The sequence below is a fragment of the Cavia porcellus genome, unplaced genomic scaffold (assembly GCF_034190915.1).
Source record: "Cavia porcellus strain 051 isolate PalLab524CR breed Dunkin Hartley unplaced genomic scaffold, mCavPor4.1 scaffold_6, whole genome shotgun sequence".
Taxonomy (NCBI): domain Eukaryota; kingdom Metazoa; phylum Chordata; class Mammalia; order Rodentia; family Caviidae; genus Cavia; species Cavia porcellus.
In genome coordinates this window covers 63,990,675-64,008,835 of record NW_026947489.1, presented here as the reverse complement: position 1 = coordinate 64,008,835, position 18,161 = coordinate 63,990,675, and the positions used below count along the sequence as shown (strand labels likewise).

Sequence of the window (18,161 nt, the reverse complement as noted above, 5' to 3'; positions counted from 1 at the left end):
AAAAGACAATAGTTAAAACAGATTTCTGCATATACTTGAACTCTAGTTGAAAAGTGTGGCTCAACAAGTTTGATTGTTAGCACAAGAAAGTATTCCTGTTGTTTTTATGTGGCACTAGCTTCAATATAGTGTGTCATATGAGCTTTTTAAAAACAAATAACTGAAATCTATTTGACATAACTTGAAGATCAAAAATGTATAACATCTAACACATAAAATCAATACTAAAACTTGTTATATACCTAAATAGCTTCACTTTCTCAGCAGAAATTTTTACAAATGTCAGTCCTTACAGTTTATTAAATCTGAGAACGTGAAATATCTGACATTAATAAAATTGTACAACTGATAGGTTTTTTTCTTTAGATAATAAAAAAATCACTTCTATTTTATGTTCATTCAAATTTGCATTTAATTTCTATTTACATTCATTTAATCTGAAATCATATTTCAATACAGTAAACTAAATACAAGATGAAAAGCAGAAAAGATGTTACCCTCATAACACTCCTAATAAGGCAGCTGAAGAAGTTATTTAATAGATGCAAAGCCAACTTGGGATAATAGAAACAACAGTTTAAAGAGCAAACACAAACAGATGAACCCATCTTTGAGATGTTAACTCCAAATAATCCACTGAGATAATACTTGTGCTATAGTGCTAGGAATCACACAAGAAAAACACTGTATTAATCAGCAATGGACCACTCACGTGTGAGAAATACTTTTTATGTTAAGTTCTGTCCAGCTTGCTAGTGTCTACTCTTATGAAAAAGGCAGATGTTTGGACATTGATTCTTTTATTTTAGAGATGAACCATTTTCAAAGCCTGAAAATCCGTTCTTCATAAATTCAACATTCTCTTGGGAATAATCTTAGCTCTAGCCCTTGTAAGCTAGGAACTATATGATTAACAGAATAATAAAAAAAATTTAGGTCCTATATTAAATATGAAATTCAATGCTCAGAATATTAGTGCTAGCTAAGATGTATCTTGTTTATAATCACTTATTACCTATAGGAAAATGTTGAATTTATGGACTTTCATACATGCATCTTTCCCCTACCTCACATTATCTTCTACTTCAAAAAATAGCATGGAAAACTTGAAGGATTCAAATTAGTTAAGACCATAAAAGAGAAAAGGAAAAAACGATTTTCCTAAAAACCTGGTTCAAGTTCAGTAATTAGTACTTTACATTGTTAATCACAGCTGATTTATAAATCCCAGTTTAGTTATTTGGTAATGCTACAAATCTTTATAAAAGCAAATTAGTAAACTTCAGTGATTACATTTTAATTAAAAAACAGTATGTATAAAATAAAAAAATATCCTGTAATAGCTGATTTTTAAAGAAAATAATCAAGTGATGAAAGAAAAGCACTTAAGTCTTTATTATACACTTACCTGGTATCATAAAGAACCTTCTTAGAAACTCAAGACTAGTAATATTGACATCTTATATTTTAAACTATGCTTGGATTTTTACAAATAAATATAGGGTAAGCCATATTGCATAGGTATGTGCTTTCTGTCTATGACACTGAAGTGACATGACATATTTTCACAGTCATAGTAGGGATACTGTCATTTATGAAACAATTTCTCAATAAACCTGCCACAGCATGGGAAATTAATTTCATTTAATAAATGTTAACTTAGAAAAAATATTTGTGTGAGTGGTAGGTGGGCAATTAAAAAATAACTGCAGTGTTTGCCACTGACAGTACTAATGATGAAAACAGTTTTTTTTATTTATTTATTTGTCTTTTTTTGAGACGGGGTCTCCCTATGCAATTCAGGCTGGCGTTGAGCTCACTTTGTAGCCCAGGCTGGTCTTGAACTCACAATGATCCTCCCACCTCAGCCTCCCAGAGTGCTGGGGATTACAGGCGTGAGCCACCACGCCCGGCTGACGAAAACAGTTTTAACTAGGGGGTGGTACTAGCCAGTCACAGTGCACATGTTACTAGTGAACAGGACTGAGAAGGACTATTTTGGTGTACAAATTTCACTGGAATTTGGTCAGGCAGTCACCACTACAGTTAGTAAAAACATTTGAAAACAAGTATCAGAGTAGCACAAGCCATTTACAGTCTGAAATGCCTATATATAACCAAAACTTTGAGTTTTTTCAGATGTCACAAATTGTCAGGAAAACAAAGTTCTGCATGTTAAGTATAATTTCTGCCCTTAAGAATTAGTTTCTAATTCACTAGCTATAATTATAAAATTCTCAGTAGGCTGCTGCAGTAAGAGAAGGGTCCAGAAGAAGTGATTTTTTAAAAACAGTTTGCCGTCCAAAGGTAAAATTTTTATCATTTCTTTCATTTATTGCCACAATTGAAATGGTACATTTTCAATTATTTTTCATGGTTTTCCTTTTGCTTCTGTCAATTGATTTCATTCTAATTGACTTGAATTATAATTTAAGCAAAGTCTTGCTTTTTCACACTGAATTCAGCATGCATAAAGAATTTTATGGCTTGGATCCTATGGCTCAAAAAAGTTTGGAGAACACAGCAAGCAGCATCTATTTAAAATCTAGGGTTGCAAACTATTACAAATTGACTGACATTCAGACTGAAGACATTATAAAAGACAAAAAAAAAAAAAGTGATGAGTCAGCTGTAACTGCATGATCTACTTATACCAGTATGCACTGAAATATTTTATAAAGCTCTGCAGATTTTAAACCCTTTCACCAGCTAGTCATGGAAATGCTCTCTTTAAGGCAGGAAGTATTTAAGAAAGATAAAGTTACCTTTATTTTTATTCTTTGTACCTGTTAATCACTTGTGTAGATTTTATTACAATTCCAAAAACAACGTCCTGTTAACATGTTTCCTAAAAGAAGCCACTAAGTTTTCTTATTCATTGTGGAAGACACTCATTAAAAGGCCATCAAATATTTTTACAATCAAAAAATGTAGCCCCAGTATAGGAGGAAAAAAAATTATACCTTTTTTTCTTCTTAAAATTGTTGAGGAAAAAATATTAAGGAAGGTAGACAGCAACAACAGTAAAAAGTAACACTAAAAACCTTACCAATTTGTTGTAGAGATCAGTTAAGAGTAGACCATGGCAATACACTCTTTCCATGGAAATCTCCCTCTCCCCTACTTTGCTGCCCTCATACATTTTATCCTGATTCTTCCATCCTTCTTCAGCCATTGGCTGAACACTTCTGGTGTCTTGAACCAAATACTGGTATAAGAACAGGTGGTGATATTTCCATTGCAATGCAGGCCCAGGACAAGGATGAAACGTAGGACATACAATTTATACCCATTCCAAGGCTTCTATTAAGCTTAGCACATAGCAGTACTGGAAGTAGAAATGATTAAATAAGATTTTTTCCCCCTAGTATTACAGGTATTGCAGCTGGGTTACTGAAAATATATCCCAGTCCACCCCAAGCCCTCAAAGGAGCCACAGCTGTGGTTAACAATGATTCATTTGCATTTTATTTCATCAAGAGAAGAAACAGAAGTTTGTCTGGCTTTCTTCGCATCAACCAATAATTTCGCATTTTAAAGTTTGGGATGTTTTCCATAATGAGCTGAATCAAAAATCTATTTGAAAAATATATATTTATATAAAAAAAAGATTCAGGTTGTTTGCACGTAAAACATCAATTGATAAGTTTCTTTTGTCTTTGATTCCATGTTGTGGAAAAAAGTTTGACCAAGCTTGCATGCTAATTTGTCCTTAGTTGCAAGTATTATAGGCAATTTCATACTTTGCCCAGTGAAAGGGTAACCCTTCTTCAACACAATCGGAATAGTGATTCAGAAGCAACATTCTATCCTTAATACTGTCAGTTTCAAGCCATCAACACAAAAATCCTTGATAAGGTTGATAAGATGTTGCTAGGAATCAATGTAGCTAAGAGTTCTGCAATACTATTTTGCTTAAGTTTTTTTTTTTTTTTGCACCATTGATTGATTTTTAAAAATCCATGTTTATCTCTCCTTTGTCCAAAGTGTTCTAGGTAATGAAACTGACTCTTTTGAGACTGTCATTTTGATTTGTTTCATTCTATAGGATGCTTCACATCCCTTCCCATTTTTTTGTTGTGTTTTCTTTTTTTGCCTCAAATTCATTAAAAACATTGTTTTGTCATAGATTCATACGCAGGTGCTCTGGCCGTTTGGAGATCATGGGAAAAGCTTGTTTCTTGTATGGCCCAGAGTTTGGCTGGCGTATTGGAAGTGGTGCGGATGCTTCCCCACTCATGGTCACGTCCATCTGTTCTATTCCACTGGTTTCCATCGGGTACTCCACAGGCGTCTGGGGATTTGCTGTGCTGGCTGAAGCACCTCTTCCCCAGAAATCCCCAGGAGAAAATTTGACTGGGCTTTAAGACAAGGAAGAGCTATCATTCATCAACTCAACAAAAAGTATTTCCCTTATAAAGAGAAAAGCCATATATATATTTTTTTTCTTTTTTTTTTTTGGTACCGAGGATTGAACTTACTCACACTTGCCAGGCAGGCACTGAGCTATGTCCCCAGCTCATGTATATTTTTTAATTTAAATTTATTTCCATGTGGATTGGCACAAAAGCAAAAAGTTGTGCTGTCTTTCTCCTAGAATAACTGCTAGTCTCTTTTCACTCCTAAAGTCCTAAATTATACATTTTTAAGTGTCCTGTCCTTAAAAGCAGGTTCCCATTACATTTAAAATAAGATACTTTTCCAAACTTCTGGCATTTTCTTTATTTCACCTCACTAGGAGCACTGAGCTCCCTTTCATTTCTAAAATAAAGCCAAGTTTTTTCTTCCCTAAAGGCTTCTGCTGTTCTTCAGCCTGCGACATTTGTGAACTTCTTTTATTTCTGCCTAACTATTCTTTTTCTCTGAATAGAAGAAGGTAGAAGTTCTTTCTACTGCCACTCCCCTTCCCCTAAAGTAGGGACTAAACCCAGGATCTTGCAAACACTGAGGTGCATCCAGAGTCTCTACCCTCCACTTTTTTCTCTTGAGAAAGGATTTTAGTAAATTGTTCAAGCTGGTTTCAAACAATCTTCCGGCCTCAGCCTCCCAAGTGGGTGGGATATAAGTGTATTTTACCACACCTAGCTTTTTTTCTTTTCATTATAGCACTTAGCACTGTTTATATTCATGTATTTTTTGTGTGTATTCACATCTTTATTGTGACTCACACTAAACTGTGAACTTAATCAGGTCAGGGATGTATACTATGCATATATAACCATGTAACATGCAGCATGTAGCACAACCCCTGGTGCACAATAAATGTAGACTGAATGGATAAAGAGAGCATTTACCAGTGCAGTAGCTTACTTCAGCAGGGGGGAGGTAAATTATGTAACTTAGGTTAGATTAGTCACAGACAAGTCCTTTTTAATACAAGAAAATACAGATGATCTGCTTACACTAACCAAAAAACATGACAGATCTTTGGTGTAATTTGGGATAAATGTCTTAAGCAGTTGTCTTCTAGATTTATTTTAAAAAATCAAGAATGACAGTCTGAAATACCTGACAGGTGTTCGTGGGCTGCCAATAAATCTTCGTGGTGATCGAATTTTTGGTTCAAAGGAAAACTTTTCTTTCACACTTTCAAGTACAGATGGAGCCACATATGTAAAACCCTGAAAGAGAGTTGTTAACAATGGACTACAGGATGGCATTTTGTTATATACATCAAGAAATTCCGTATTCAATAACTAATACACCAACATGATCTACACCTATAATGACCAACGCAGGGCTAGAGGTGTGGCTCGGTGGTACCTAGTGCATGCTCGCATGTATGAGGCCTTAGGTAAGATCCACAGCACCACAGAAAGTATAAATAAAACCAAATGAAATCACTAGTGTGTATACTCTCCAATCTCCTTAACTCTCACTTCATACCTGTTAACTATGCTGCAGTTTTCTACGGGGAGAGAGAGGAAGTGGAGAGAACACGACTGAAATACAGCCTCAAGCATGTCAGGAACATATTCCACCACTGAGCTACATCTATATCCCAAAATACAACCATTTCTTAAGGAACAGACATGAAGAAAACAGTATTCAGCCCCATTAGCCAGGAAACAAAATCCATAATGTTAGGAGCATGGAAAAAAAAGATAGTGGGGCAAGGTGACCAATGCCTGCAATCCCAGTACCTTCAGAGGATCTGGAATTCAGGGCTGGTCTGGGCAAATTAGTCCCTGTCTTAAAAAAAAAAAAGGAAAATGTTAAAAAAAAAAAAAACTAGAAATGCAAACAAAACTGCTTACATCTATGTGCATACAATAATCAACTAAGGTTATCACCTCCAATATAGTTTTTCATAATTAGGTCATAGTAAGACTAGAATTCTCTCACCTAGCACATGTGACATTTCTGATTTGGGGCCAGTGATTAGACAGAAGTTGGTAATTTTTTGATGAGCAAGTGGTCAATGTTGCAAAAAACCCTCAATGGAATATTAGATTTTTAAAATCTATTTTGTAGCTACCAATGAGTTTTAAAATGATAGCTTATACACAAATTAATCAGGTTGGCCAGGGATATAGCTCAGTGGCACAAGCACCTGCTTGGCAAGTGCAAGATTCTGAGTTTAGTTTCTGGTACCAAAAAAAGAAAAAGCCAGGTTATCTATATGAACTTCAAAGCAAAATTTTTTTTAATTGAAAGGATCATTCTCATTATTATCATACTTAATTATTTCACTTACCAGAAAGACCTGGTTGGCACTTTCACTGAGAGTTGAGTCATCTGGGCTGTCAACAGGTGTCTGACGTGTAAACTTTGAATCAAACTGACTCACATCCTCTTCAGATTGCTTTATAGAACAATTATTAGAAAATGATAAATAGTCTGTATTACAAGTATCAAATCATATGTGTTATAAGCTCTCAAGTTGTAGGTAGAGTGTAATATCAGAACAGTCTTAGGAGGCACAGACCAAAGAAAAAAATGCAGGTGGAAAGTGTCCACAGTCAAATTACCTCTTCAAATTTTAAACAATATACAGGTAGTATATATAGATAGTTATCATTCCTATTAAAAAATCTGAACATCAGGCTGGTTGTAGTGTCATATACCTGTAATCCCAGCACTCTGGGAACTAAGGCACAAGATTCTTGAGTGCAAACACAGACTGGCCAACCTAGCAAAGTCCTGGCTCAAAATTAACAATTCAAAAAAAGGGCTGGCTTAGTGCAAAGGCACTGGGTTCAATCTCCAGTACCAGGAAAAAATCTAGTTGGGCACAGTGGCACACATCTCTAATCCCAGCACTGCAGGCTGGGACAGGATTGCCATGAGTTCAAGACCAGCCTAGGCTACTAAGTGAGTTCAAGGCCAGTCTGAACTGCACAGTGAAACCCTGTCTCAAAAAAAAAAAAAAAAAAAAAAAAAGCCAGAGGTTTAGCTCAGTGCAAAGGCCTTAGGTTCAACTCCCAAGATCACACCAAAATAAATAAATAAATAAAATCTGAGAATCCATTTTCCCCTCTCGTAAGTCTTTGGTATGCCTAGTCCACTACTTATATCCATGATTAGAGATAATATGCCCAGGTGGCCACTACAGATTAGTAATAAATCTGAAAAACTATTGAAGAAGACTTAAATCACAATTATAAAATGCTCCAGTCTGGGGCTAGAGATGTAGTTCAATGGTAGAGTACTGGCCCAGCAAGTACCAGGCTCTGGGTCCAATCCCCAACAACACAATAACCAGAAAGATGCTCCAGTTCGAGTTTCTTTTCATAGCTTGTTTTACTCCTTTATATTTCTCAAGGAGCAAAAATAATTGTTGATAGTCTACTGTGCATAAAAATACTGTTATACCCTTCTGAAAGAACAGCAGCGCCTAAGTTTAAATGACCAGATTTTTTTTTGAACAGGGTCTCACTATGTAATGTAGGCTGGCCTTGAACTCACATTAGGAGTTCTGGCCACACAGGCCTCCAACTCACGGTGATCTTTTTGAGGCCTCAGCTCCCAAGGGCTGGAGTACTGGGATTATAGCTGTGTGCTACCACACCTGGCTTTCACAATTATTTCTTATTGAATGGTTGTACATGACTGTAATCCCAGCACTCAGGAAGCTGAGGAAGGAGGATTGTGAATTCAAGGCCAATTTGAAATGAGTAGTGAGACCCTGTTTCAAAAAAAAAAGATACATTTCTTTAATCTTGCTCTTTCCAAATATATCCAGTTAAGAATTTTGTACCAAATACAGCATGGGGAATAAATATTGAAAAAATCTGATTTAATAGTAGAAGTAGAAGATTATCACGTTGACTTTATGCATAAAACACATAATACTTCTGAATAAAAGCTTCAAGACACAGTAACAATAGCTGGGCGTGGTGGCTCATGCCTGTAATCCCAACACTCAGGAGGCTGAGGCAGGAGGATCACTGCAAATTGGAGACTAGCCTGGGCTACAAAGTAAGCTCAAGGCCAGCCTGAACTGCATAGCAAAATCCTGTCTCAAAAAGACAAAAAGAAAAAGACACAGTAACAATATCCAACCCACTAACATTGAGCATTGTTAGGGCTAAGACTGTGATCTCTAAATTCTACTTCCCACTTGAAGGAACTAGCATTCCTTGGAGAAATGACTGGTTCCAGATGTGGGAGCAGAAAATGTACAAAGTAAGTATACAACATCAGTTTCCATGAGGTGTGGTGGTGCATGCCTATAATCCCAGCATTCCGGAGGCTGAGTCAGGAAGATCACCCATGAGTTCAAAGCCAGCCTAGGGTGAGTTTAAGGCCAGTCTGACATAGTGAGACCCTGTCTCAAAAACAACACCACCAACAACAAAACCACATCAGTTGCCTTACTCTGCTCTCTAGTACATCAGAGAATGTGGTCAAGGCAAAAGGACTCATACACCAACATGAAGAAGCACTCAGTGTTAGATGGGAAGCAATGAAAATCAATAAAAATAACTGCAATGGACTGAAATAGATCAAAATGCATGAATTCATAATGATACAGACAAAAAAATCACAAAATCCATTGCCCAATTTTGGAAAACACAGGAAACTAATTCATTATGATGAAAACTGGGAAAGAACTACTATATGTATCCTATATTTCTTGTATGAACTGCAAACAATAGATGACAGTATTTTTTAAGGAAGAATTCAGATAAAATGAATAAGACCACTTTATAAACCCTTAATGAAATCAACCCTAGCTCATCTAATATTTTAGGCTTTATAATTGTTTGTAGGGTGCCATCCTGTGCTAGCCCCTCCTCTATTGGAAATAGTAGCATCACTTGCCCTCAGGATACAACAACCAAAATGTTTTGAAACATAGCCAAAATTCCTCTGGATAAGCACTACTGCTATGGGCATTGGTTAGTGACCAGTAACATTACTAAAAGAAATATGATGATATATTAAAACTTCTCATCAAAGTATAATACCAAGAGTTCAATCAAAATCAGATCAAGCACCTAAATCTGACTGCCAGTGTTTGGAAGTTCAAGGAATAGAAGACCATGGTTTTATCCCTTATCCCCACATCATGGGACTAAAATCAGCAAAATGAAAAGTGGGAGGCACACTATAGAACAAAGAGTCCAGTTTCTTCAATAAATCCCCAACAGAAGATTTGGAGAGGATATTTATAAATGAAAAAAGGTCTGAGAGATAGAGCAGCCAAACTATATATAGTTTGTGATTGAATTCATGTTGAAACAAATAAGATATGAAAAGAGAAACAGCTGGGGAAATTGTCAGTTTTTAAGGTGTGATGATGGTATAGTGCAGTGGTAGCAAACATATGGCATGCATGCTCAGCAAGCTATTTCTATCATGCAAAGCTCTACAGGGTTCACCACCACTGATACAGTGGTTATGGTTGTTTTGTTTTTTGCTCTTTTAGAGACAGGGTCTCACTATGTAGTTCAGCCTGGCCTTGAGGTCACTTTGTAGCCAGGGCTGGTCTTGAATTTGGAATAATTCTCCTGCCTCAGCCTCTTGAGTGCTGGGATTACAGGTGTGAGCCACCACACTCAGCTTATGTTCATATTAGGCAAAATGAACTGATTTTCTTTTCTTTTTTTGTCCTTTTGAGACAGGGTCTCACTATGCAGCTAGCTTTGAGCTCACTTTATAGCCCAGGCTGGCCTGAACTCACAACAATCCTGCTTTAGCCTCCCAAGTGCTGGGATTATAGGCATGCCCCACCACGACTTGTACTGATCATTTTTTATGCTGGGCAGTAAGTACATGAGTTAACTATCCTCACTAAAATTTTAAAGGTCACCAAATAATAATAACCACTGTTATCTTCCTCCGCCATCACCACTTACATCCCAAGACATAGAAAAAGAAGTTGTATTTTCTTGAGTTCTGAGGTAGGAGAAAGATAAGAACTAAAACACTAACTCACTTCCTCATAACCATATTGTTATGGACTGTATTCCTCCATCACCCAAATGGTATGTTGAAAACTAATCCCCAGTTCCTCAAAATGTAATCTTATTGGGATAGGGTAACTGCAGACATAAAGGGTAAAGGTGAGGTCATTCTAGACTGAAAGAGACCCTAATTCAGTATGACTGGTGTCCATGTGAAAAGGGGAATCTGACCACAAAATACCATGTGAATACAAAGGCAGAGAATCGAGTGATACCACTCACTAGAAGCCAGACAATGACAGAGCTGCCAGCTAACCAGCGGGAATAAGGCATGAACTCTCTCACAGACCCCAGAAGAAACCAATTCTGCCAACCTGACTCAGACTTGGTCGTAGCTTGGCATAACTGAGGCCATCTTGAGCCCTGCATTTAACTAGTGCCCAGTATTTGATCCAGGAAAATGGAAAATTATTCAGGGTATGAGTCCCATGAGAAAAGCAGAATGAGCTGTACCTACAAGAGAAAAATGAACCTGCTTAACAAAAGAAGCAGGACACAAATGTCAACCAAAAATTAATCTAAGATTCTAGCTAAACTGTTTCCAACAGGATGTCTTTTTGTGGTTCTGTTTAAAAGCTTTGTAATTTTCCAGTTCACAGCCCCGCGGTGAGACTCTCTGAAATGGGTCCACGAGAGTGGTCCCTGAGCTCAGCTAATTAAATTCCTAATTTATCAGTTTGGCTGCTTGAATTCCTATACTGTTTACAAACCCACTTCAACTTCTAGCCTCCAAATCTATAAGACAATACATTTCTGTTAAGCCAGCCAGTGTATGGTACAGCTGCACCTCAGTTCACGAACTTAGTTTGCTTCAAAACTCTAGAAAAGGGGGCTAGGGATTTAGCTCAGTGGCATAAGCGCCTGCCTTGCAAGCAGGCAGTCATGAGTTCGATCCCTGGTACTGATAAAAAGGAAAAAGGCAAAAAAAAACACAACAACTCTAGAAAAGATGGCCACAGTTGCATTTATTACCAGGTGCAGTTTGCAAATATAAATAAAATTTTGCCAAATACTTCTTTTTGCAAATCAAATTGTTCTCAAATAAGAGGACTTGTGAACCTAGGTAACACCGTACTTCGCTATAGCAAATGCAAATGCAAATGCAAATTAATTCATATATATTCATTTTGAAGAAACTCTCAGGGAATCAGATTTAAAATGAAACGAAACCAATCTGGGCTAGTAAATTCAAGGCCAACCTGGAGTACATAGTAAGACTCCAGCTCAAACAACAAAAGCCAGGTATAGTGGTGATGCACACCTGTAATTCCAGCATACAGGAGACTGAGGCAGGAGGATCGTTGAGAATTTGAGGCTAGCCTAGGATACACAGTGAGTTTAAGGCCAGTCTGAACTGCAAGTGAGACTCTGTCTCAAAACAAAACAAAATGCATACCACCACCAATAAAAACTCCCACAAAAAATAAAAACCAAATAAAATATTTTTTCTTGAAATACTGACGAACTTAAAAGTTGTTAGCTGGTGTGGTAGTTTACATTTATAACCCTAGCTATTTGGAAAGCATGGCAAGAGTATTGCAAGTTGAAGACCAGCCTGGGCAATTCAATCTTTTTTTACATTTTTTTATTCTTGAGACAGGCTGGCATTACTTCAAAAGACCATATATACCAGCCATAGTGAACGCACCTATAATCCCAGCAAGTGGGATGCTGAGGCAAAAGAATCACTCAATTTAGGCCAGCCTGGGCTACACAGTGAGTTTAAAGCTAGCCTAAACTACATAGCAAGATCCAGTCTCAAAAAGAGTGCAGAATAAAGATTTTGAAACGAGAGAGTAGACCGAAGTTCCTTTAACTTGAACAACTATAATGTTCCTGTCAGCTCTAAGATTTTTTCCATTGCTATCAAAAATCCCAGCCCCTAAAGCCACATACTTTCAGGTATACATACCAACAGAGGCTTAAAGGGGGGTTCCACCTTCCGAGCCAAAAGTTCGTCCCAGTTAATGTGTCTGAAAAATGGATGAGCCTACAAAAAAAAAAAAAAAAAAGAAAAAAAAAAGAAAAAGTAAAAGGGAACAAACTGTGACAAACTTTTAAAAAGTTACAATTTGCAAAAAAAGTTTAAATTCCAAGCAACTACACACAACCATCACAACCAAATTAGCATAATCCTTTCCCAAAATGCCAGCCATGCCAATCCCTACTTGAACTTCTCCAGCGTCCCCAGGACCAGCTCCAAGACGAGAAGCAGCGTTTCTTTTCAGCAGCTTTTGGGGGAGAAAAAAGCAGCAATGAAAAACGTTAGCAAAACTGTTTCTTTTTTCCTTTCTGAATTTGCTCATTTTGCCTTGAGAAAACGTAATTTATTAATTACTACCAAATACTGCCTGAGAACAAAAACAGAATCTGTAAATTTGTACTTTGCTTTCTATATATGTCTTTTTATGTATGTGGTAGTATTGGGAACAAACCCAGGGCCTTCACACTGAGCTACATTCTCAAGCCTTTCTAAATTGTTTACTCTAAATCAAGGACTCACTAAGTTACTAAGTTTCCTGGCTTGGGCTCAAACTTATGATTCTCCTACCTCAGCCTCCCAGCACTGGGTTTATAGGCCTGTGCCAACATACCTGGCTTATATGATATTTTTACGCAAAACAGATATTCAGTACTATGTAGCTGAGCATGATGGCCCATGCTTATAACTTCAGCTAATCTGGAGGCCAAGGCACAAAGACTGCAAATTCCAGACCACTCTGGGCAATTGAGCAAGACACTGTCTCAAAATAAAATGGACCAGAGCTAGGCGTGGTGGTACACACCTGCAATCCCAGCACTCTGGGAGGCTGAGGCAGGAGGATCACTAAGTTCAAGCCAATGTGGGCTACAAAGTGAGCTCAAGGCCAGCCTGAAATTCATGGTTAAACATTGTTGCAAACACACACACACACACACACACACACACACACACACACACACACAGACTACAGAGGCCACATACTGGTAAACACTATTGCAAACACACACACACACACACACACACACACACACAGACTACAGAGGCCACATACTGGTAGCTGCCTGGCATGTTTAATGCCTAGGTTCCAATGCCCAGTTCTGAAGGAAAAAATTCTACCTAGGTAATTATTAGAACCCTAGTCCTTAAGGTTTGTGATATGAGTGCCTGCCTAGTATGTATGAAACCCTGGGTTCAATTTCCAGCACCACAAAAAAACAAAAATACCTTTTTAAGCAGATCTCTGGCTTCTTGTGTGAGGTAGGGAGGCAAATTAAGTTTACATTTGAGGATTTTGTCAATTGTTTTCTTTCTATTCTCCCCAGTGAATGGAGGCTAAGGTAGAAGAAATTGAGAAAAATTAGCATACAAAAATTTTAAAGTAGTGTTATTATTTATTTTCTGAATTAACTAAGTTATAAATGGAGATTAAAAAAAACTATGCTATGAAATGAATAAACTAATAAAGGCCTGTGATTTTTGAGCGGTACGGTACAGAGAAAGTAGCAAATATGCTGAGCGGAAACCTGGATTTTCATTAACTTGCTCTATAATCATCAGTGAAGTATGAGATTCTGTTTCTCCCTTTGTAAAATAAATGCATTAGCTATCCTCTTCCAGTTCACAGATGTTTAAAAGTATTTAAATAAAAGTGCTTTTAGCCAGGTATGGTGGTGCATGACTGTAATCCCAGCATTTGGGAGGATGAGGCAGGAGAATCTTTGCAAGTTAGAGACCAGCCTGCGCTACAAAGAGAGCTCAAGCCATCCTGAACTGAATAGACTCAAAAAAGACCCTGTCTTGAAAAACAAAAACAACAACAACAAAAAAAGCGTTGTTGAAAGTGGAATTTCTTAAGTAGAAGGGCAATGTTGTCTTACATTGCTGATAATCAATCTTGGGGCTTTGAAAATAACTCCACTGATAATATCTTCAAAAATTAAGGAAAGGTCTCTTAAGATAGCAGTTTAATAACTACTCAGCACAGACTACAATACATGCAGCTTTTAACTGTGCACCTACTGCTCCAGTCAGCATGTCATACATTAATGCTCCCAAACTCCACCAATCCACAGCACGATTGTGGCCACTTCTCATCAAGATTTCAGGGGCCCTAGAATGAAAAAAATAATAGGCCTAAAAATTCACCCATTTGTGTACCATCCAAATTAAAATTTTCAAACTGTAAAAACAACATACAAAGCCAATGGTGTTAACAGAAAACTACAACACTATTATTTAAATTAGGTAAAAGTTAGGTATTACCCCCAAACAAGTTATATTTCTTTTAACATGCAGCTCACATGTATTCTATTGTTCCACAAAATGTATGGGTGACTGTTCCATCATGAATAGATTCTTTGCATAGTCCAAAGTCTGTTAGTTTCACATGACCTACAATGAAAGATTATAGCAGGATTATTCTGAGTTTTAAGCAAGAGTGGTATTTAAACTTATCACATAAAACAATGATCTGTCCTTTCATTTAATTTTTCTTGAAGATGTTAAGAATTAATTAGGCTACAATTTAAGATGGGGAGCTAAGGCTAAGACAGAGTCACTTTTTGCCAATGATATAATCATTCTAGTAAAGATAAAATAGAAAAGAAAAAACGAACACCTTGTTTAAGGCTCTGACTTCACCTATAAGCAGAATCCTCTTAAATCCTGAGAAAGTCCTGGGAAATCTTTCTGATGTCTGGTTTAAGTAAATGGACCCTAATAAACATATAGTACTCTGTACTTTTTCTGCAGAAGTGGTGATACAACTTCAAACATATAGCTTTTATCATGGTGAGCTATGACTTGAGAGTTCTTTAAATGGTCCCTAGAAAGTTACTGTAACAAATTAGTTTACTCCACCAAATGCTACTAGTTAGAGGAAAAGAATTAAAATTAGCATAGGATAATTATCTCTGCTCCACATGGTGAAATTCCTCTTCCTATAAAGATTGTTTCAGCTCAAGTTTAGATTTATTGAACTTTCAGGTGATAACCACTGGCGCAACAACATCAAGAGCCCAACTACTGCAGGTTCATTTCAGAGAAAGGAAAAACAATGATCTACAGATTCAAAAGTGAGTATATACTACACTCTGGCCCCAGGCCTTTATTTTCAGAGCTACTTATACTCAAGCTTATGGATCAAAGACGTTTATCACACTCCTATATTTTATCCTTTGCCTTTGAATTCAGAATCAGAATCCATATCTTGGGTGAGGGGAGGGAGAGACACTGAGTCCCATGATGTATTTGGTTAACAAAGCCATTTATTCTTAAAAAAAATTGTTTGTAACATTTATTATTGGTTGTCCACAAATCACTTTCTGCAGACATCTAAAGATCAGCAGCTTCTACTAGCCCCCTAGATCTCCTGCTCTGCTAATTGTTCCTTTGAGGTACAAGAACTGTCAAGTCTACCCAGGCCAAACTACTGCAGCATATACTGAGCCTTCTGTAGCAGCAAATAGTTATAGTTTAGGCTCATTTCACTAAACCTATACCTGTACAGAATATTAGTCTCCCTGACGTCTGTTGTCAAACAAGCAGCAATAATTACCTAATGCCTAATAAAGATTTTATTTACAAGGCTATATCAAATATTTTGGCTCAGTTTAAGGTCCTTTCTTTTTTCAACATGAATAAAATTTATCATAAAATGTACTGATTCTATACAATGTCAGAAAGTGGACTGGTGGCACATGCCTGTCATCACAACACTCAAGAGTCTGTTGTAGGGCCGGGAATCTAGTTCAGTGGCATAAGCGCCTACCTTACAACAGCAAGGTCATGAGTTTGATCCCCAGTACAAAAAAAAAAGTCTGTTGCAGGAGGACTGCCATGAGTTCGAAGCCAAACTGGGCTACACAGTGGAACCCTGTCTCTACATACTGATTCTAACATTTATTGTGTTTTCATCATTAAAACTAGATTTAGTTTTAAATTTAAGGAATAAGTCAAAAATAGCTGGGTATGGTGGATTATGCCTGTAATCCCAGCACTTGGGAGGCTGAGACAAGAGGATTACTGCAAGTTCAAGTCCAGTCTGGGCTAGAAACTGAGTAAAAAGCCATTCTGAACTATATACCAATACCTTGTCCCAAAAAACCAAAAAACAATGAAGAAAACAACAACATAAATAAGCCAAAACTAACATTTGGATTGGCTTTTGGGTCACAATGTAAGATTAAAAAAAATAATAATAAAGTGATTATTTTCAAACCTGTTTAATCTCATCAATCATAAATGCCTAAATACTTAAATATCAACAAGTATTATGATGCCATAAATTCTGAAAGAGGAAATGTACAATACCAAAGAGATGAATATGAGGCTTGAAAATGATCATGACTTATGTAGGAAGATTTTTAGATGATTATTTAATACAGAATAGTTTACAGTATTATCTCCACCTTGGTGATTAAGCATGATGTTCTCCGGTTTCAGGTCTCTGTAGATGATCCCCTTTTGATGTAAATGCCCCAAAGCCATGGAGATTTCTGCCAAGTAAAAGCTGGAAACAAAAGTGATTTAATAAATTAAAAAGAATAATCTACCCAAAGCAATTTATGTATGGAACAAACTTCCTTGAAAGAAACAGACATGCACCAAAGACCAAATTAATGAGGTGAGGGATATATGGGGAAGAGAAATAGCATAGGATGCTGCCAAGATGCATGGGGATATTTATGTTCCACTCCTTTTAGTGAAACTATAAAGTGTTTTTGTTTTGCCATTTGAACATATTGCTAAAATTGCAAAGACAGTCAGAATATGCTAAACTATCATCGATCATTTTCAGTCCTCTGTAGGCAGACAGTCATTCAGATCACAGCAAATTCCTCCCACCCACCCACAACTTTAGAACTCGGTGAGAAATAGAAACTGTTATTTTCAGAGATCACATCTAGATTTAAAAAGTTAGCTTATAACCTAACCCTTAAAAACCCATTCATCCCTTACTTAACACGCTGTATATTTACAGACAGCAACACCCACAGTATCTGCCCTCCCTCTTGCCAGCCAGCCCACAACTATAAACTGTGTGACACTCAAATTTATCTACCTCAAAAGAATAAAGGGCTGAATCAACCCTGTCTGGATTCGAAAAGCACAAGGTACTGCAATACTGGCTGCATAACAAGGTTGCAATCCTGCAGATTACTCCAGGATGGAGAGGGTGTGTCCTAGAGGACTGAGGCAGTTTCACAGCCAGCAGGACCACAAACACAGCCTCCAACAGGGCTCAGAGAGCCTCCTCCAAAAAAGGGCACTTCATCCCTAAGGCTCTTAAATGCAGCTTCTGTGTTAGAAAAGGCCTGAAATTAAACAATGGAATGCAGTTTGGTAATTAAGGTAGAAAAGACATTTTAAGTGTTGTTTTCTATTCAATTAATGTGCAGGATAAACTGATTTATTGTTACCCAGTACTGTTGCTTCACAAAAGGATGTGTATATTTTTAATCTGAAGCAGATGCCATCTTACGAATAGGAGGGTAGATCCCATCCTGGCTACATAAGCAATCCACAGATGATATGTGCAGGCTTATCACTTCCCTAAGACTGCACCTTGGGAACTGGAAAGTCTAAAAAAAAGAGCAGATGATTTCTGATACTTTCCATTGTTCCACACATAAAGGTTTACTGGAAAACCACACTCACCCACAGCCAAGGCAGGCAGCTTACCAATTCAAGGAAAGAAAGCCGCAATGAGAATGGTTCTGTTAGGAACAACAGGTGTGAAGAGCGGTCCACCCAAGGCCTGGGAG

The 18,161-nt window shown here is 37.2% G+C and overlaps 1 protein-coding gene across 6 annotated transcripts in view; it reads right to left on the bottom strand.

Annotated features, from left to right (window-relative positions):
* Positions 1-3,445: 3,445 nt before the first annotated feature.
* The window catches only part of Rps6kb1 (ribosomal protein S6 kinase B1), a 40,742-nt gene continuing 26,026 nt past the window's right edge, over positions 3,446-18,161 (bottom strand). For 2 of the 6 annotated variants that reach the window (XM_013152300.3, XM_063250873.1), the window contains exons 7-15: positions 16,806-16,906; positions 14,697-14,787; positions 14,416-14,506; positions 13,621-13,728; positions 12,581-12,643; positions 12,325-12,402; positions 6,698-6,805; positions 5,509-5,621; positions 3,446-4,361 (exon numbers count right to left, since the gene is read on the bottom strand). In XM_013152300.3, the coding sequence (XP_013007754.2) occupies positions 4,124-4,361; positions 5,509-5,621; positions 6,698-6,805; positions 12,325-12,402; positions 12,581-12,643; positions 13,621-13,728; positions 14,416-14,506; positions 14,697-14,787; positions 16,806-16,906 (991 nt within the window). In that variant the 3' untranslated portion in view covers positions 3,446-4,123. Of the gene's footprint in view, positions 4,362-5,508; positions 5,622-6,697; positions 6,806-12,324; positions 12,403-12,580; positions 12,644-13,620; positions 13,729-14,411; positions 14,507-14,696; positions 14,788-16,805; positions 16,907-17,458; positions 17,979-18,078; positions 18,155-18,161 lie in introns of those variants that run through there. The other 4 variants (XR_010048154.1, XR_010048155.1, XM_063250875.1 and 1 more) reach the window with 4 other exon arrangements.